General features: G+C 41.9%; 1 protein-coding gene across 5 annotated transcripts in view; it reads right to left on the minus strand.

Annotated features, from left to right (window-relative positions):
- Positions 1 to 2,088: 2,088 nt before the first annotated feature.
- Positions 2,089 to 22,107, minus strand: part of ERC1 (ELKS/RAB6-interacting/CAST family member 1) — a 267,709-nt gene continuing 247,690 nt past the window's right edge. For 3 of the 5 annotated variants that reach the window (XM_066549641.1, XM_066549640.1, XM_066549638.1), the window contains one exon: positions 20,472 to 20,585. Coding sequence is in view for 2 of the 5 variants with exons in the window: in XM_066549637.1 (XP_066405734.1) it covers positions 8,731 to 8,868; positions 20,397 to 20,585 (327 nt within the window). In the remaining 3 variants the exon portion in view is untranslated. Of the gene's footprint in view, positions 8,869 to 20,396; positions 20,586 to 22,107 lie in introns of those variants that run through there. The other 2 variants (XM_066549637.1, XM_066549639.1) reach the window with 1 other exon arrangement.

The raw sequence follows: 22,107 nt of genomic DNA on the forward strand, positions 1-22,107 counted from the left end.
ATCCCAGTCTAAAGGTCACTAGTCACATACGGATCATTAGCATGGGCAATTGGCTTTAATTACTGTTTTGGGGTAATCTTGGAGTGGCTGATGCCCCCCTACAGCTTCAATCCACACAAGCAAAAGCCATCTGCAGCACAAGCACAGCAGATCCTGTCAGAAATAGGAGATCCTAAATATGTAGCTTCTCCCAGTGGATTGCAGATGTGGTTTCAGCAGTCTCCCTGACTGGTGTGATTTAGAAAAGCAGGTTTTCCCAAGCCATCCTTGTTGGAGCACTGCAGTAGGCCCATGTTTAATCGGGAACCAGGGCAACACAGGGGCTGTGCATACCCCTACAAACCTATCTGCAAAGGAAAATGTTTCAAATCTGTGTGTGCTGGATCCCAGGGCTGACAATTTGCTCTTTCCACTGCTCCCTTGCCCTGTTCAGTGTCACAGTACCTGCAGTCAACACAGACAATTCTGTTCAGATGCCTCGTGTTTTACTGCACAACGCATGAAATGTAACCTGATAAGGCACAAAAGGCATTTGCATCTTCTCTTTTCAGCACGAACAGTGTTATTGTTATGGGCCATCCAAAACATGAGTCAGCCTGCGGGGACATGGCCCTGCAACTCACCAAGCAGCAGAGCCAGGGCTGCAGACCTTAGCTCAGCTCTCCCTGCAGATGTGCTGCTCTCCCTGCAGATGTGCTGCCCTGCTGCTGCTGACTCGGACTCCTGCCCTTTCACTACTCCTTTAAGAAGGACAAGTCCTCCAGGAGTGGCGTTTGTGCCATTTATCAGACTGATGGGTACCTTGCTGTGCAGTAACTGGTTAAATTCATGTGGCATGTGGTTTCATTCAGCTGATCTGGACCGTGCTGCAGAAGCCAGGCACACCCTGGCCTGACAGGAATCACGAATCCCCTTCCCAGCCAAAGACGCCTGAGCAAACATAAACCAGACTGGGAACCAAGGGGCTGATGGACTCTTTCTGTCAAAGCTCCTGAGACCCTTAATCCCCACGCATCCTTTTTCCACACACTGCTTTACATGCCTGATTGAAATCCAATCAGCAAAGGGAAGGGAATGTCCAGGCACTGAGATCAGGATGCCTGTTCCTGTTACACATGCAGTCACTTGTATTGAAACAAGTCAGGACCTCAAGAGCCTCATGAAATGATGAATCGAGGAAAATCAGAAGGGACAAGGCCAGCAAGAAAGCACAGAGAAAAACTGATTGTACAGACAGACAAAGGGAGAAAGAAATGGAGAGAAATTGGTTAGAAAGTGTCCCAACTTGGGGAGGTCTGTGCTGTCAGGGATTCAGGATAGCTGCGGAGAATCTGGTGGAGTGTGTTTAGCATGGACATTGTTCTACCAGTGGGACCCAGTGTTGCAATGCTATTCTCTTTAGAACAGTCAAAAAACCCCAGAAAAATGAGATTTTTACACTGACATTTCTCAGGCATTTCTCATGTCATCAGAACACGTCTGGAGACTGGACACTGGGTAGAGCCCATTTCCACCAGCCCTGCAGAGAGCACAGCTCATCCTATGCCACAACGCCATGACTCTCCTCTGCTCCTGAGGGACAGGACCCACATCCAGGTTTCACCAGGAACACGTTCAATAGGACAGTCTTGCTTGCCTTCCCACAGCAAGGCTTTCCAGCCACGTTGCTGTGGAAGATGTGATCCCGACACTGACGCAACACACGGGATGCACATCTGGAATTCAGTCACCCATTAGCAACAGTTAAGTCACTGACTTGGGAAACAGGCAGGAGAGACAAAGGGGACAGCTGACTGTAACAGCAGCTATTTTATCTCCACTCACCTGACCTGTGAGGTTATCTGGGACACCCCTGGGATTGCCAGTTGCCCACCTTCACCTTGTAGGCAGCCCCAGCTGTGTCCATGAGCATTCCCAGGCACGTTGTGCAGCCAAACCCCAGCAGGTTTGTCCCACTGCTGCAGGTGGGCAACAACTGGGACCTCAAGCCTGCTGTCAGGGAACAGCCCTGCAGCCTACCTGCCCTCCCATCCTGGGCACTCAGGAGAGGACACCAAGCAACACACACTGAAATAAAGACAGGGCCCGGAATTTTTAAATAATTTTATAATTTCCTGATGAACTTAGTCTGTGAATAAAAAAAGAAGAAAAAAAAATGAACAAAGTGTTTATATTATCAAGGCAAAGTTGAATATAACACATTTTCTTTGCAATTTCATTATCCTGTCAGTAACATGACTCCAGCAATAAAACACATACGAGTTGAAGGCAGCGTGCGCGCTTTGCATCACGGACACCAATGTCTCCCGCTGCTGTCACTTCCAAAAGGAATTCAAGCACACTAGATCCCATCCCTAAAGCCTGCCTCCCCCTCCACTAAAGTGCAACACGTCTCTCCCAAGGCAAATGAGGGATCTGCGTCTGTGGAGTGGATGGGGCATCCCACAGAATTCGACTCCACAGATGATTTGTGACCTTGGTGTGCAGCTCTCCTCATTCGCTGCCTCGGAAGGAAACGGCAATATACTGTTCTAGTGGGCTTGGAGCAGCATGTTGGGCTAGCACAGAAGTTACTCCCCTGTTTGTGGTCCCATTGGATTCGTCCTCCTCCAGCATCTGGACAAATAAAGGCATCTTACACTAAAGCCTCCCCAGTTATACTGTAATGAGTGTGTAGTGAGGGGCCAAATGCAGCCACCCCTGGGCAGGGAGGGAAGGAGGACTTGGCCTTGTCCACAGAGAGCTGGGAAGATGGGGCAGAAATAAGGAACAATGTCTACTTTTAAAATTTAGCTTCAAATTTGGTTTTTAAGATAAGCACATTTTATAACAAATAAGAGTATACATGACCCATAGATCCATTTTTTGCCAGTTTCCAAGTGAAAGAAACCAGTGTTTTGAACAAAAAGCCTTACCAAAGCACCAAGAGCCTAATGGGAAATACCTACTTAACAGCAAAAAACACTGACTTGATTTTCAAGATCGGAACTAAGCTTGCAAAATGGGGACAAACAGCATATGGTTAAGTTTGATAATAAAAATACATTCACTTAATGAAATTCTTTACCTGTGTTCATAGGTAAAGTGATTTGTCAGGGTTTTTTCTGTTAACCTTACACACCAGTTTAGTCTCATGTTGTTCCTTTCAAGCAATGCAAGTCTGTGATGCAACCAGAGCAGAAAGTGGCTGCTGGTCCTTTCCTGCCCCGTAACCTGCTTGGGTACGTGACCAACACCAGAGGCAAGGAAATACAACTTTGATAATGAACCTACACACAACTACCTGCACTACCTGATCTGCACTTTCTCATGTCCCTGGCATCAAGGGGTGGGATGGAGAAAACAGAAAATTTGGCCAAAGCATTTGGCCCATTCACATCAGTGGTTCCCATCTTAGGGGACACCTGGTGTTGATAACTGTTACCAGAAAAGATTGACTTCCAAAATACTGTTTCATTCTGCCCATTTCTGTCTTACACACGTACAGTATAAACCTGGGAAAGCAGGAACTTATACAGGGTTTGTAACATTTCCTAAGAGGCCAAGCTGCCTTGGACCTCAAAAGCCTGTGAAAGGCAACTGGTTATAATTATAAGCCCACATATCCTTTTCGTACAATCCCGAGAGGAGGAGTCATGGCTTTGTTGCTTCTTTACTTGAATTCCTTTTAATGAAATTTATTTTTATATATTTTTAAAAACACATCTTTTTCAGTTCTACTACTATCTTTTGTTTCAAACCGACAATAGACACACATTGTTGGTAACTGCCCCAGCCTTAGGACCACACAGACAATATCGACAAGCAGAAAACAAAACAGGAAAAAAACACCCCTGAAAAAGTCAGGGGAGATACTGATGACAGGGTTACAGCACTCACCACACACACTGGAAAAAGTCAGGATTTCTGAGTTTATGCTTTTGACACTAAAAAGTTTTGAAACAGTTTTTCTCTTTTTTTTTTCTTCGTTTTAAAAATAGTCAGCGGATACAGCCATTTTGTTCAGAAGGATCTGCTGTTGCGTAAGGTTCCTTCCATTTATGTGGAAAAAACAATTAAAAACATCGTTTTGCTTTAAAAAACCCCCTGACACTCCTCTTCCTCACCACGCAGATGAGAGGGGTCAGCAGAGCTGCCCTTGCCAGGCACGACGCCCCCGATGCCCTGTGCCCGGCCCTCCTACCACGGCTCTGCTGGGGCAGTGTTGGTTTTCCAGAGCCTTCCACGGCCTCTTCAGGTCCCTCTTCCAGTGGGGATGTTGAGCTGAGGAGAAGCTTCCTTTCAGTATCAGATGCCTTGGTTGTACTCTTTCCCTTTAGCATTTCACTGGAATAATTTCAAGGATATACACATTTTTGTATGTAACGACATTTTTGCTTTAAAATGGTATCAGTGCATGACTCCACATCCTTTGTAAAGACCCCTGAAGTGGCAGCAATTGGCAATTAGTACAGGAGTGGGGACTCAACCCTGTCACCCCTCATCAGATGTAAAAATTTCCCAACAAATTGAGCACTAGCAGCAGAACGGATGGGAATTACAGGGCAAACGAAAAGAGGTGCCCCTTTGGTTCAACAACCAGGGTTATCTCTACAAGATTTATGACATTTATGCTCCCTTGTGCAAATTTCAGAGCCCTGAAGTACCAGGAAGTTTTCCAGAGAAGGCATTTTCCAGCCATGCTACGAGAAACGGCGCGCGTGGTTCCGCGCATCGCGTTGGACCTTCACCTTCCGTCCCCAGGACTTGGCAAAAACTGGATATTCCAAAGAGGGTTTGGCATTTTCTGGAGTGAAAGCTGGTTAAAGGCAGTCAACACGAGAGAGAATACTTAGAGAAGCCTAGAGCTTCGTCGGGGAGCATGCCAGGTAATTCTTCTTCCAGCGGCAAACAGTGCTCATGTCCTCACCCTGCAATTCTAGTGTTATGTCCTTGTAGTGTTTTACATGAGGTTGGATTCAGAGGAAAGTATGGACTTGGGCTTGAGGATATCATGAACAAGTGTGGTTGCAGTGTCAGCTTTTACAGGGTACGTGGGCTTCAGAGGCTTCAGTTATTTTTTAGCCCAAGCCCTGCCAAAATGATCTACTTAATTTTCTACAAACAGCTCCTGAGTCCTTACATCTCTCAGTTTCTCTGCAAATGACAGCTCAGAAGAAAAAAAAGTAATATTAAAGCAGTTAAAACTTTCACAGCTCCTGTAGCAAATGAAACTTCATTCAACAGGAGAAGAAAAAGCAAATTTCCCCAGGGTCCCTGGGAAGGGGCCCTGATTTCCTGGAGCTGCTGCACTGCAGGACCACTGTGGTAGGAAACTGTCTGCATCTGCCTGGCTGCTGACACTTGGGAATAAGATCTTAGAAGAGCAGTGGTGGGTTAGGCAACTGGATGAGCATTGCAGGGTATGCCACATGTGGCCCTTCTCCCATGTGCCTCATATGCAATTCCATGATGGGTTATGAGAATAAAATCCCTTTGTTGCCTTAAGGCCAATGGTGTGGCACTCCATATGAGTGAAAATAAAAAGCTTTCAGTGGTCACATTCAGCATTAAATTGTGGCCAGCAGTACCTCCCAAACCCCAAAGTTCCTCAAGCTATTCACAGGATCTCTGTTGACACAGGATCAGAGGTTACCTGAAATAGTTCAATGGAGATCAAGTCGGATCAAGACTGTTCCTAAATGAGATCTGCTCCCTCCCTGAGTGCACTTCACAGAGGTCTAAGATCAATCTTTAAGATGGGAAGCCTACAAGACCTAGGAGATAACAGTGGTTAACGAGAAAAATCACCAGGGCCCAACAATTTGGATGGAAGGAACAGCAGGTGTGTGGCTGGCAGATAAAGGACCAAATGGCCAGCGTGAAAACCAGCCAGGCTTGACAAATCCTCCCTGGGAAGAGCCCAGGAGATGTGTAAACAGCGAGCTTCCCCTGGCTGCTGATGCACAGATCCTGCACACGCTGCCCTCACAGCACCAGGCCTTTGGCTGGGGCACTTGGGGCCATAGAAATGCAGCCACAAGCTGAGTTAGAGATGCTGAAGAAGCAGCAGCACTTCCCTGCGATGTGTGGGCAATGCGGTAAAGCCAGGGAATTGAAATAACAGCCTGAAGTGATCACCCCTCACTCCATCCCCTCCCCCTGCCCCTGCCTCCAGCAGAAACGCTATCAAGGAACATCTCAGTAAGAGGTTTACAAGCAGGAGCCATTTGAACCATCAATAAGGGAAATTCCACAGCTTCTCACAGAGGAAGGATTGTTTTACAGCAGGGAACCAGGGCAGCTGGAGATTTGACCATATAAGTTAATGAGAGAGTCAGGAGGGGCGGCGGTGGCCGATGATGCCGGGCTGATGGCTCTGATGCTTTTACAGGCGGCATTAAATTCCTTGAGTAATTAGGGGTGATGAGGAAAATGCAAGAGGAAAGATTTCAAAACAACAGCTCCTATCGAATGGTGCTGACTCAAAGAATGGGACCAAAGGGGTGGCTCTGGGATGAGGCAGGGCCCAGCAGTGGTACAGTCACTGTCTGCTGCCCTTCCGGCATTCCCCCCTTCCACACATCCAGGTTCCCATTGCTCCCCTCACACACCACACCAAAAAAAGCTTCAGACACAGGCTGCTATTACAGGAAGAACTAAAGTTAGCTCTCCTGATTTGCAAAGCACTGGTAATTCCAGAAGAATTGGAAAAGGAGTGATTTGCCTCTTCTTTTGAGACTTACTTCTTCCTAGACACCCTGGCTATGAATGCGGCTCCTTCTGCTGAATTATTACAGTAGAATCAATGGGGATGTGATTTATTTTAAATAGAGTCTACAGGTACATAAGGCTGCAGTTTTGCCCAATTTTCACTGCTTGTTTGGGAAAAAACGACAAGGTACATCTTCCCTTATTCAAACTTTTGCTGGTCTCCTTTGTGATGGAAGCAACTGATCACTTCTAAAGATAAAAACAAGGTGTGAAAGACATACAGGCGAGCTGTGCTGTGGATCTGAGAGATGTAAGAAATGCAGCTTTCTTGAAAAGGCCTGGAACATTTTCCTTAGCATAACAGCTTAGTGATTAAGCTCACAATGTAGTAAGCTATATGGAATTAAACTGCAGGCTCTGAATGGGAGGTTTAGTGAGAAGATCTATAATTAGCTATTGACTAGAAAACCAAGATATCTTCCACTGCTGTGTTATTTGGTCTCCTTTTGCTTTCCCCTTGCTCTCTGAGGTAACATGAGCCAGCCAAAGGGAGCAGCTCCTTTAAGGAGCACATGGGGACATGTTACAGGGCTCTGTCCTCCAGATGCCCCCAGACACACATAACCACTGGCAGCCAGGAAAAAACCTGTCTCCCCATTAATGCATAGTCCAAGAATGAACACCCAAGTCCTACTCATAAAATAGGATTTCTGACATTGCTACCAAACTGCAGACAAACTGATCTGGGATTTCAGGTCATGTTACCTATCAGCAGGAGCTGTAACGAGTGTCAAAGGTGGATGGGAATAAAACTAAGGCCTCTCATATACACAGAAGAATTGCACTGGTTTAAGTAAAGCTGTGATTTTACACCTATCTACTCAGCTGGGTGCCAACTCCAGCAGAGATGCTCCGCTTCGTAAGGGTTATTGCTCTGAACTCAAACTCATTCCCCCTCAATGTAAGCTAAACCAAAATAAATTAAATTATAATTATAGTAAGAAATATGCTACTGGTTTACCTAACTTAGTTTTAAAATTATACTTTTAAGCTAAGTGATGCAAATTTCTCATTTACAGAATGCTTAAGACTATTCTGACGACAGTCAGTGTTCACAAAGTCATAGCCTGAAAAACTGGACAAACTGTACAAGTTAAAGCTGGGAACTGACCTGTTGACCACACCTGCTCAAAGGGAGAGAGCTCTCTATAAAGTAAGAACATAGGAGACACAGACTTATGATGAGAAACCTCATCTAAAACCCCCCAAAAATCAAAATATGAAAACAGTTACCTCAAAAAATGGCCCACCTAGCAATTCAGAGTCAGGCCAGTGAACAATAAAATTCCAAGTTAAGTAAACAGAAAGTACCAGTATGCCTACCTTTTCTCCCAGCTGCTAGATGAAATGACTAACAGGAGCAAGGAGGGAAACTTTCCTTTCCTCACTCTGTTATTGAAGAACATAAGAAGCATTGAGACAGGCAGCAAGACCTGAGCTAGCTGATGCTGGCCAGCCACAAGCCATGATCAGAGCACACTCAGGTTTGGTTTTAGCACTATGAAATTCAGGCTTTCAGCTTTCATGAAAATAAAAAACAGGAAGGAGGAAAGAAGACAAGAAGGAAAAAGCAATATATTAATGAAAGGTGAGGGCTACTCTTCTGCAACCTCATGGAGAACTAGAGCTGCTTGTGTTCAGTGGATCCCCTCTTCTTTGCTCAGTAGACTTGGAAGAGCTCTGCTTAGCTGTATCCAAAAGTCACCACCAACAAAGTCAATGGGGAATTGGATTCTAAAGTAGAAAGGCAGTGAGAAGATGAATACAAAAACAGCTGATTAATCATAGACTGGAAGAACCTAGAGAGCATGTAGTTCTTAGAAGGGGCTTTTTTTTTTTTTTGCCTTTGTTTTCTTTGTCAAAGGTGCACCAGAAGTTTCTGTTCCATGTTCTTTCACACTGCTCTCCACTCCCATGGCTCCGTGGGCTGCCTGGCCTTGGCCACTGGTGTGCTGCTCCGTGGGCTGGTGGCCGAGGTCACGAGGACTCCTCGAGGGCGTTGACGACCTGCTCCAGGATGTCGGGGCAGTGATCCGCGATCTGCTGCAGGATGGCGTTGGCAAACTCCTGCAGCTCCACGCTCTCCCTCTCCCCCTTCTCCAGCTCCTTGTGCAGCTGCAAGGACACACAGAAACATGGTCAGCCCCTGCTCTGAAATGTGCTCACTGTGTGACAGCCCTGCCACACCACCACTTTGGGAAGGGAACTAACAGAGGTGATGTGGCATTCACATGTTCTGAAAAATCCCTTCGCCCAGGATTTTTCTCCTGGGAAGCTGAGAAGCCTCAGAGAAAAAGGAAAACAATAATTATCTCATTTGCTTCTCCTCTGTTTTGCTCCTTTAAAATGTGTTCGGAGATTGTTTACCAACAGGGGATTGTTTCATTGGTTTTTGGTGTGAGTTGTTTTCACTCTTTGGCCAATCAGGGCCAAACTGTGTCAGGACTCCAGAGAGAGAGTCACGAGTTTTCATTATTATCTTTTTAGCCTTCTGTAAGTATCCTTTCTGTATTCTTTAGTATAGTTTAGTTTAGTATTCTTTAATACAGTATCATAAAATAATAAATGAGCCTTCTGAGAACATGGAGTCAGATTGATCATTCCTTCCTTCGTCTGGGGGAAACACAAATACAATAAGGTGACACATGCTGGACACTTCCGGCACCTGCATCTTCCCTTGGTGGCCCTGTCACCTGGAACCGAATGCTCTCCATCCTCTTTATTTCACTTTTTCATTCTACAGGACCAGGCTTGTCACCTTCCCAGTAGAGACCATGTCCACATGACTTAACTATACCTGAATACATTTATATCACTTTTTCATTCTACAGGACCAGGCTTGTCACCTTCCCAGTAAATACCGTGTCCACATGACTTAACTACTCCTAAATACATGGTTCTATGATAAATGTAAGAAAAACTTCCTCTGTAGAATGTTTTTCTGAAGGCAACCATATTGCAGGAGCAATACGACAGCTTGCCAGTGTATTGCTTTAAATAGCTTGACTTTTATTCATGAACAATGGGATGTTTCACAGGTCATTACTTGAGAAGTATTCCTGATCTGAAATCAATAGGAACGTCACATAATTATACAAAATGCACCCAAAGTTAACCAGAATTCTGTTTTTCCCAAGGAATTACTAATTTTCAGAAACTCTCTTTCCTAACTCAGAAGATGACTACGCACAATTGCAGTGGAACATACACGATTTTTGTTTACTAACTCTGCATTTCCTGTTGGGTCATTCGTTCTTCAGATCCCTATAATTGGCTCAGAACAGGACACAGAATTTCAAACTTTATATTATTCACTCTGTCTACAGTTTATAAACAGTTTCTCCAACAAGTGGTGTCCCAAACCATGTCACACAACATATGCAAACACAGCTTTTAGCTTTGAGCCTAATGCCATTGCCAGATTTAGGGGCCCACAGAGTCTTAATAAAGAGCAGGAAACATCTGCCTTCAGTAACCTGCTTGGCTGCCCAGCAATTGATAAAGTCCATGCTGGCCTGTGAACTGTGCAAAATCCCAAGGAAGGCTGTAATTTGTGCAAGCATTATAGGGATTACTGTACTCACAGTGGTCTAAGGACCTCAGAGAACAAGGAGAAGCAGCATCCCTTACTAGGTCAGATGATATGGATAGATAGGCTGGATAAGCTCTCAAGCAGACAGCCCTGCCCTGTGCTATATACCAAAAAAGCTCTTTCAATTTTTTAGTGATAGGATTTTCTTCTAATGAAGTATATTCCCTATGAATATAAGACAACCATATATGTAGCAGGTACATCCACTTAAGATGGATTCTGAAGCTTATTTCCAGCTTCTGAAGCCAAAATTCTTTGTCACTCTGAGCTGCTGTGAGCAACCATCTTATCTTATTTGAACCTTCTTTTAAATTGTGTGGTTTAAAAAAAATTAATATCTGACAGTTCTGTAACATTTCTTATTTCAAAGTGATTAGTATTTTTATTGGAACTCTACTATGTTAATACAAGACATGGAAAGAATGTCAAACTGGCATTTTTCATGCCTGAAGGGATAACTGTTCATCAGTATACAAATTTGTTGATCTGAGTTTGGCACTTGTGTAACACTGCTCAATGCAGGTTTTAAAAAAAGAGAATTATTAGGCAGCAGCATAGCAGGGATCATTTTACCACTTTAAGAGCATGATGCAGTGGCAAAGGTTAGATTTCTACAATTAAAATTCTAATCAGATACAACAGCATGTCTCTGTTTAGTGATGGTATCAAGCAAAGCACAGCAGATTGTTTCTGCAAGAAACACTGCTTTAAAACAAACAGCCTAAGAATGACTATGGAATAAATAAAAATGCTTTTCAAGAAAGTTATGGTGCAGGCTTCTGTAGACAAAAGTGTGAGAAAGGAAATTAAAAGGGCAAATGTGCTACACTGTTCCCTTTCCTAGGCAGGGTAGCATATAGTAAATTATTGGGGCTTTGCATGCTGAATGTTGGTTTAATGTGTCCTTATGTGCTTTGTTCCTACTGGCTGCTGCACTCACACAACAGCCATAGGAACCCGAGAGGGGCTCCTGCCAAGAATCACAATGCAAAGGCAACCTGATCCTGCTCTGTGGAGTGACATGAGCTGGGAATGGGGAAAAGAGAGGGAAGGGAGCGCTCTGGGCTCAGGCAGGGCTCTGGGGGAGAAAGGGGGGGCTCAGCAGTAACCCATAATGGCTCAGGAATGGCAGGCTGTGGATGGCTGATCAGCCTGGTTCCAGCAGCCTGGCAGAGGCATTAGTCAGGAACTTACCATGGATGGAAAGGTCCAGTCAGCAAACAGGACTGAGAGAGGCAGAACAAGCAGCCAGGAGTGGTGCTGGATATTAAAAGCCAGGATTCAGGGATTCAGGGACTGCTTCTGAGGCTGGGGGTTGCAAGCCTGGTGAGATCCCAGGTGGGCCCAGGTACAGCAACCACCCCACCCCTGGTGCATTCCTGGGAATGCTCTGAGCCTACAACTCTGAGACAGGGCTGCCTTGTGCTTCTTGGGCCAGCACAAAGATTGCATGGTGCCATCCATCAGAAAGATGGGAGCCCATGGAGCTGGGAGAGAGCAAGCAACAGGAGAAAGAGCCAGCATTATCATTCTCCTTAGCTGGCACCTGCAAGGGTCCTGAGCTCTCAGTCCACAGCAGGAGAACCAGGAGAGGGCAGTGTTAGCAGGGAAAGCAGAGGTCCTGCACCACCACCACCACCTGCCCAGCCAGCACCCCTCTTCCTGGCCTTTCAGCCAAATCCTCCAGGTGAAGGACAAAGCAATTAAATTAATGAAATATTAAAGCACCTGCAAGAGATTGAACTTCAAAACTGAAAGAGGGTTGGTGGACAAAGGAGAATCCTCCAGGATGTTGTCTTCAGTGGGGCAATACTGCAACATCAGTGAAGTCTCAGTTCCTTGTTCTACTAGTCAACATTTATGTATTTATAAGATGCCTTATAAAATCAAGATAAGCCCAACAAAAGAAGCTGATGCCAAAGCTAATAAATCAAATGCAACCAAACAAAAGCAACCAACTTAACCACAGGAAGAAAATATTTCCAAGAAGAGAGTTTTTGACCACGAAGAGCCCAAAAGGAGATGGCTCTGAATGCTGAAGGCCAGCAACAATACTTTACAAATTAGCACAGACAGAAAGTCTACACAGCTGGCTGGCAGATGTCTGTGATGAAATGTCTTTGGAAAAATAGCAATGATAGCCTTGAGTTGAGTCTGCTAGCTTCAGAACAGCAAGATTTAATACTGTGATTCCTGCTTCAACAAAGACATCTTAATTGACTCTATGGCTGGTTTGAGCATTTCTAGAGCAGGGATATCATCTCCATTGACGTCACTGCTCTCGGCAGCAGTGGGAGCAGCACACGCCAGCCCTCCATCCACCCAGGGGAACATCCAGTTCCCAGTGCCATAACTGGATTCACCTGCATGTTTCAAAGTCCAAATTTTAGGGAAGCTTCTCTGAAAGTATTAATATCTGCTCCTGGTTTCCTAGATTTTTTTTCTTGTGACTGCAAGCTGACATGGTGTTATCCTCCCCCTGCCATTTTTTCTATGGAAATAAAGAAATGTGAACAATCCTTTTTTGTTGGCATTTCCAGTTGAGGATATGGGGAGATTCACATACTTGCCCCAAAGAAATGACCAAAAATGAGAAGGCAAAGCCAGATATGTTTTTTGTCTAGTTGATGACAAGTAAGAATAGACAGTTCAGAAAGGAAAGGACAGCAAGGACCCCAGAAGTGCTTAATAGTATTTATCTTTGGACAGAACAACAGAAATGGCCTTCAACATCTCAGGGGAGAGAAAGCTTGCAGATAATCTGCAATAGATTCAGACACTTTTCAGCACTGCTGCCTTCCTTCCTGTGTTTAGAGCAAGTCATGATAGGAATAATTTTCCATTTATAGTTAAAAAAATCCCTAACAATTCACCATTAATTTAGCTTCTCTGTTCCAAGATATATCAGAACTTATTTAAAGATTAGTAGACATTCAGAGTCACATGAATGATTCATAAGAAGATAACTGCATGGTTAAGAAATAGGATGCTATGGTTATATATGCAAACTGGGTGAACTGTGCTGCTGCTCTGCAGAACCTTCATGGCCTCTGCTTTTCCCATAATGCAAAAAACGCATAATTAAACGGAGATTCTTTAAAACTTATTTATACTCCCCAGTGTGATTTTTGCCTCATTAACAATCCCACAGAAACACTGATGAAAAAGGGCAAACACAGATAAGCTGGTATCTCATCTTGGACTATGGACAGTAAACCTGAATACAGAATATGAAGAGCTTGTAGAGCAGCACAAGAAGAAAGTTAGTGGAGAACTTCTATAAGGATACAATACTGGGATATAAAATTATGTTTTTCCAAAGTTCAAGTGTTTCTGTATCAGGATATGGTTACTCTGAAAAAGACATTTAGAGCTTAAAGTAACACAAGTAAGCACCAATAAGAGATTACACTGATTTAATCGAAACCTTTGTTTTGTCTTCTGTTAAACTTCACTGGAGCTCGGGTCAATGGTCAAGAGCTTTTGCATCTATCCAGACAAACCAGTGAAAATACATGTATTTGATGCAGTGAGAGCTAATTACATATAAACCTTTATTTCTTAACCATGTACCTATAAAGGAGCCAAAAGAAAGGGCCATGAGTATGGAAATCCAGTCTGACAAATTTCAAAAACAAAACAAGAAAAATTTTTAATGTAAACCCTTAAATATTTTTGCTCTATCTGGAAATTTGGAGTTTATGTTAGCTCTTTCAAAATACTTAAAACATATGCATTTAAAAATTAAAGTAAGATTTCAAATGAAACAGTCTTGTCTTTTTAAAAAATATTTACAATGCACATTGCCCATTTTTATTTGTACATGGAATTACTAATTTTAATTAAAATATATACTATCCATGATTAACTATTCCTAACTTGAAAAGAGATATAAAGCCAAGCAGAATCCACAGCAGGAGCTCAGCATCAGGAGATGCTGCACAAAGCTGTCACAAGGACCAGGCTGTCTGAGCAAGGCCCAGAGTAACAGAATTTACTGCTAAGAGAAAAACAAGAGGAGAGGTGAGCTGGCCTTGAGAAAACAAGGGAACAGCTTGGGGTTGCACCTTCTGCTTGTAGGGACTGCTTCTAATGAGACCACTCTCATTTTCTGACACACCACACACACACAAAATGCTGGATGATGTCCTGAAATCAGTGTTTTTCCTTTTATATCTCATTTCAAGTTAGGAGTTATTAATGTTCCTGATTGATAGCATGTTTTGTAATTAATATTAGCAATTTCACGGACAAATAAAAATGAGTGATGTCATGGCATTATGGCTAACTTACAGATAACACTTGTGATTTTAACCAGTATTTAAGAACTATGACACTGTTCTCATCCTCACCCAAACCATTAAATACAAAAGTTTAAAATACTTCAAAATATAACAATTTTAGAGAATTCCCATAACCATTGCTTTCTCAACCAGACTCAGGAAATAGATTTGCACATGAAGAAGGATATAAATTGTTGCAATTATTACTTCTAATTTCTAACAGAGACCAGAAGTGGACTGTTTAACTTTAAAATACATTATGCATTCCCATAAGATTACAAATTAAAAATAAATGACATAAATCAAGTGGGGGAAGATAAGAAGCTAATAGAAGAGCAGTCAGAGAAGGAAGACAAGGGTAAATTCTGAAGTAACAGTGTAATTTGGAATGACTAAATGCAAATCATAGCAGAGTAATTTCTTTGCAGAAACTAAGCAAGTTGTGTAATTCCTCACAGATGACACAAGAACACAAGCAGAATCTGAACAAAGAAGTACACAGGATGTTTATTAAATAACTATTTGCACTTTAGAGTAAAGTTTATCCCACTCGCAATATTGTTTGTATAACAAATCAAAATATGTGTTGAATATCTTCAGGATTTAACAATCAAATATGCAGTTTTAAAATGAAATTTGACAGCTACAGGTATGAGGTTTGGTGTCCTTTTGTACAGAAGGCTTACCATTGCTCTGTGGAGGCTGAAATGTGAATGAAGTGCAAGGTAAATGTTGCTCCTTGGAAGCAAGCCATGACTCTTTAGCTGATACAGCAGGTTGTGACTGCTACAGTGAAGTGACATTATCACCTTTCTCCTTCCTCTGCTTAGGGCAGCTGAGCAGAAAAGGCATTCCTGATTTCTGGGGAGAGGATTAGTAAGCAGGAATCCCTAGAAGGTCTGTGCTTTGGCTGAAGCTGGTGCACAGGGAAAGGGAAGAAAACCTGTCTGCACAACAAAGGCTCTTGGATGATCATTAAGATTTTCCAGAAGTGCCTTTCTCTGTAACTCACAGGAAAGCAGTCACAGGTGCAGCACTTGGTAGTGGGGTGAGACCAGCTCCCACAGCAGGTGACTTCTGAGAGAGCTTCTGGTGGAAATGTACCTGCCCAGCTCTCCCAGACTGCTGCTGATGCCCAGGTCACAATGGAAACACTGCCAGAAACACCTCTGGAGGAGGAGAGATGGACTGTGCAGGGAACAAACAAACTGGTGCTTAAGGGTCAGCAGAAACTGGCAGGACCCCCAGCAGCCTGAGGAAGCCAGGACATGCTGGACATGGCTGGAAAGAGCCTCTGATGGCAGGGAGCCAGGGGGAAAAACGCCTCCTACTCCTAGGGTTAAGAAAATAATTTTAATTGTATAGATCTTCTGTTGGAAAAAATATTTTTTCCAAATATCACTGTAGGACCTATTGAAAACAAGAAATTCTCTGTCATACAAGGTTCTGCACATTTACAGCTGGATTTGAGGTGCTAAGAAACATTGCTGATAGTCCTTAAGCTAGTAACAAACCTAATACTGCTGCCTACTTCTCATATCTGGTTGCTCTGGTTTTTTTGGCTCGTTTTTCTTTCTCACACTGCTGCCTCTCAAGCCCAGTGCAGTGCACCACCTCTGACACACTGAAGTGAGGACTTTCAGCAAATTCCAGTTTCTACTCCATTCTTTATCTACTCCATTTTTTTCTACTAAATTCTTTTTTTTTGTACAGATAAGAGCAAAATAAAACCTAAACTATAAATAAAAGTGTGGACCATATAATTATGTTCTTAATGCCTTTTCCTTTCATAAAGGACTAAAATCCTACACTTATAGGCAGCTATCTGAAATGTGAAACAGAGCAGTCATTCTACAGAGCTCAAGGATATTAATGTAATGATACCTCTAGGACAAAGTGAAAGAAAATATGGTATTTAATAGAAATTGCTAGGATAATGCAATTATCTATAATGAATGAAAGGAATTTTTATTTCTGAGTGTCAAGACTTTGAACATTCCTCTTTCCTTCTGGTAACTTTGGATTTTTAGTAAGAAAAGTCAAACAGGACATGAACTGGTTGAAGGATGTTAGTTCCAGGAACAGTCTGAGTACTAGAGCAAAAAGAGCAGAGGCCTGCTCTTTTTGAATTTTCAGTTATGCTTCTGTTGGCTTCCTGCAATTTCACTGCTTTCTCCAAATTTTTGAATCAAAATTCAGCTTATCTGGGGACATTGGGTCAGAACTGACTCAAAGGGACATTTTCCACCACAGGAATAATTTAATGACATGGTTCTGAGTTCTATAGATACTTTACTGTCCACAACTTAGTCTAATATATTATTTTAGATTAGGTTTTGAGGCACCATATACTCATAAGTACTGGCTTCAATTCTTCATTACTAATGGACCAAAATTTTACTACAATAAGTCAGCCTACACAACATCTTTGAGAAAATGCCAACAAAGAATGATATAGTATCTTGGCCCCACAGCTTGATTACAATCAATCTTCCCCAGGGATATGGTCACAGCCCCAAGCCTGACAGAGTTCAAGAAGTGCTTGGATAATGCTCAGGCACCTGCTGTGATTCCTGGGAATGTCTTGTGCAGTGATAAGAGCTGGATTCAATGATCCTTGTGGGTCCTTTCCAACTCAGCATATGCTGTAATCAGCTGAACTTAATGGTAGTGTTGAGACACTATTATGGATAAGAGGCACCAATTATCAGTCAAACTTTGAGACTACAAAATTATTTATGTGGCAACAAATTCCCCTTAGATCCATGGTGTTGATGCTGGCAGATACTTTTCCAACAACTACTTGTACATTAGTCACTGTGGGTGCACTAGAAGAGCGAGAAGGTTAAATCTACTTCAAACACCCATTGTATCTACCAAAAGAAGCCACAAAAAACTCCTGCTTTTTGTACCTGAACCTCCCCAGCAGGGATGAAAGATCTACCAAGTATATTGGTTATGATGAACATAGCAAACCAACCTTTGCCAACAGAAGTCGCTGCAGAGGGAAATAACAGCTCCAAAAACAGCAGTATGAAAATGAATTCTTAAGTATTTATATAAAAAACTCAAAGCAACCAAACCAAACTAGGTAATCTCATTGGTGAGAAGTGGATACGTTGCCATCATGCTTAAATATTATTGGTGTTGGTTAAATGTATCCTCCCTAATCATGTTAGCACTTCTTAACATTCAAGGGGATTAATTTTTTCCCACTGAGGCTTGTAAAGCATTATCTACAGAAGATCATATTAGAAGGGACAGGAGTGAATTTAATGCACTGGATTTGAGGTACTTTATAAAACTCATTAAAATTCCAAAGATGCAAAATGGGTATTCTGTGATGGGCTTCTGCAAATCTGGAGAACTGATTCCCACCCCCCATGGGAATACTTTAAGCACAAAGGAAACTCTGCAGCTAGAAACAGAAAAGCTCCATGGCTTAAATGAAAAGTCTGCTTTGTAAATTGAAATATATCATTAGTTTGTGTTTTGCAACTGAAGCTTCTTAAATACCATCTGAGTGAGTATGGGAAAGCAGAAGAGACAGCTACATTTTATTTTAGCTGACATTATTTATGCTTGGGAATTGTGAATGGAGAAGTAACTTTAAACAACTGTGGTGACAGCAGTGCAGAATTAAGACAATAATGTGAAAGGATAGAAAATTTTTTTCTCTTTCCAGAACAACTTAGGTAATTCCCTTTTCTCACAATTTCTCACACCGCTTTCTTTACTGTGTAACCCATAAATGTTGCTAATGGACTAGCAAAGTTTTAAAGGGAAGTATTATTTTTGGGCTTACTATTCAGAAGAACTTGACAAAGAAAGCTTCTCCTATTTTCTTTACCCACATCTCTTGATCAATAGCAAATACCACCTGTCCCCACAGATCCTGATTATATATGAAGAGCACCACAGCTATAATTAATGAGGCAATTTATTTCAGTGATATCCAAACTTTGCCCATATCCTCTCTCATTTTCAGAGGTGCCTCCCATACATGCTACAGGTTTTGTCACCCACTGCTCCATCCCAATCTGACAGAAAAGGTGGTTCAAAATAATATGCCTCATGTTTTGATTTATACCATAGGAGCTGTAAGGCTTTAACAGAGGAGGATGGCATGCATAAAAATGAAGACATTTTAATCCTGCATCAGTGATTACAGAAGCCAGGAGGCTCTGAAGGGAAAAGGAATGTGTCATACCTATAGAGGTAAATGTAGATACTGAGGGAGGCACAGAGCACATGCTGAATTAGTGACAGTATGAAGACAGGTACAGAAAGAGAGCATGACTGTTGTGTACCATCTTGGCCCTGTTACAGGAATATTTATCTCCAGAGGACTGCTCTTTTTGAATTTTCAGACATGCTTTTGTTGGTTTCCTGCAATTTCACTGCTCTCTCCAATTTTTGAATGAAAATTCAGTCTTGATTTGACAGTTCAAGGAAATTAGTTTTAAAATCATCAAGGAAGAAAACCAGAGGTGAAGTGTTCAAGACAGGTTCAATGTATTTCATGACCCACAAATCCCCTTTTAACTGTATAGGCCTTACACTAGCTTGTGTGCACACTGGATAGAGTTTGGTATAAAACACATGAAAATGAATAGTTAAAGACTCGGCATTATAATCCAAAGTCAGGGTTAAAAAGACAAAACTTGTCACATTTAGTTCTGGTACAAGTTCCTTGCAGTAGTTTAATTACAAAAAAAAAGGGCATTCAGTAATATAGGACTAGAACAGTAAAGTAAAGAAAATTGAAAAGAGAAATAGGAACGAGTCAGAAAAAAGGTTGTAGGGAATGGTGAATTACAGTCCAGAAACAAGAGATAAAAAACTGCCAATGAAGGGATTAAGGAAGGCAAGACATTATAAGAGCTGGGAGAAAGGAAGACTATTTCAGTAGATGACTTATAACTAGATTGACAGCCTCTTGTGGAGACATCATCTGACAAACTCTTATTAAACTCTTTCAGTTCTGTATTCCAAAACTCCTGGAAATACACAGCTGGGTTCCTGAAGTCACTGTGTGTGTGTATATAAGCATGGGTGTATCACATCCAGCACACTGAGTCCAATCTTGATTCAATGCAAACTAGAGTTATCCAGTTCCCATAAAAAGTATCTGAAGAACCATTTCTCAATTTTTTACAAAAATATAGAGCTCAAGTGCATAAATGCCTATTGGGCACCCTTTGTTGTGACCTTCCACAAAAATACTGCTTCATTTCTTCTCAATGTTTTTGGGCACATATTCAAGGTAAGATAAGGTGGGTAAGCAGTAGAAATTACTGGCAGAATAGTCTGTAACAGCAGGTAAGAACACTGCATTCATTTATATAAAGAGACTAATAAAAATGCGTCAATTAAAATATATATGGTTTATATAATTAAAGATTTAAGATCTTGATGACTTGATGACATTGAATTATAGACAGCAGCTAAAATTTGTTAACAGTTCACATGTTAAAACATGGCAAAAGCGAATATCTTTTGGTATCTTGCAATTTGATTTCCCATGAGTGTGGAAATGCATGGCCCCGAGTACGGACAAAAGAGCATATGAAATTCCATAATGAATAATAATATAATAATAAATGGCAATGATTTAAAAAATCATTGACTCCTTTTTTCAGCTGAAGAGTTCACCTTCAGCTTTCACCACTCACAACACGGTTTCACCACGTTTTGGTGTGGCACATCAGTAAAGCCTCAAGCAGCAAGTTCAGGCCCTTGTTCAGAGCTGGAGCCCACAAACTCACCTGCTCCTGGGTCATCTTGTGCAGCTCCTTCTCCCAGGCTGCCTGGTCATCATCCAGGTGGTAGGAGGCAGGCGGGGTGAGCCCACGCAGGATCAGGGGGTCGCGCTCGTGGCACAGGGCTGTCAGATGGCCGATGTACAACTTCAACTTGCTGCGGTTCTGGTCAAGTTCTAAGAGGGGCTGAATTATCTGAAATAAGAGAGCAGAGACAGTGAGAACAGCCTGAGACCCCAGCAGTGATGAAGGCAAAGAGCAGCCTCTAAGTTACAATCTTGTCCAGCTTCACAGTGGAAGAAGCCTGAACATTCTTTCCCTTGTACTCCTGGTCCATAATGTACCAACCATCCAGAAAGACACCAAGGACACTCGTATTGTATTTGTATTCCACCCAGATGAAGGAAGGAATGATGATTCTGACTCCATGTTCTCAGAAGGCTAATCTATTATTTTATGATACTATATTATATTAAAGAATACGAAACTATACTATACTAAAGAATACAGAAAAGGTACTTACACAATGCTAAAAAGATAATAATGAAAACTTGTGACTCTCTCCAGAGTCCTGACACAGCTTGGCCCTGATTGGCCAAAGAGTGAAAACAACTCACACCAGAAATCCAATGAAACAATCTCCTGTTGGTAAACAATCTCCAAACACATTCCAAAGGAGCAAAACAGTGGAGAAGGAAATCAGATAATTATTGTTTTCCTTTTCTCTGAGGCTTCTCAGCTTCCCAGAAGAAAAATCCTGGGCGAAGGGATTTTTCAGAAAATATGAATGTGACAAACAGCCTGAGACCTGAGCAGTGATGAAGGCAAAGAGCAGCCTCTAAGTTACAATCCTGTCCAGCTTCACAATGGAAGAAGCCTGAACACTCTTTCCCTTGTGCTCCTGGTCCATAATGTACCAACCATGCAGAAAGAAACCAAGGACACTGGGGAGAGGGTGCAATGGTGACAGCTGTGTGATTAGACTGGGAAATAATAATGATGATATGGGTGAAAAATGAAACAATATTAAACTGAATGCATTAACTCTACTGATTATCCAACAGTACTTTGGTTTAGCTACTTAAAAAAAAATCTGATAAAAGGTGTCTGTCCACAGCTTGTCCAAAAGCAATGTCAATATAGATTTTTAGCTTGTTTTTCCCACAAACATTTCATTGTAAATTAAGTATGCAATAAACATGTTCTAAAGAGAATAGTTTCAAATTATGCCAAAACACAACAATTCTAAGATGACTGCATCTCTACTGTAGAAATTGGATAGAGATATATCTTTACCAGAAAGTTAAAATTTAATTTTTTATAGTGCTTTAGATAGTTAAGGTATAGTCTTCCATAGTTTTGAAATGGCAATGACTTTTATTAAATAGGCCAGATTCTATATAACAAACTAAAAAACTGTAATCAAAGGCCTTTAATAAAGTACTATTTTATTCCATTATACTTGACCCAATCTGAATATAATAATTGTTCCTCAATGCAATCCAAGCTAGAGTTATCCAGATCCCATAAAATGTATCTGAAGAACCATTTCTCATTTTTTTATAAAGATACAGAGTTCAAGTGCATAATGCCTACTGGACACCCATTGCTGTGACCTTCCACAAGAATACTGCTTCATTTCTTCTAGACGTTTGTGGGCACATATTCAAAACTGCAGTAATGCAAACCTCTGAGGTTTGCAGCTGATGAAAAATTA

The sequence above is a fragment of the Molothrus aeneus genome, chromosome 5 (assembly GCF_037042795.1).
Source record: "Molothrus aeneus isolate 106 chromosome 5, BPBGC_Maene_1.0, whole genome shotgun sequence".
Lineage (NCBI taxonomy): Eukaryota > Metazoa > Chordata > Aves > Passeriformes > Icteridae > Molothrus > Molothrus aeneus.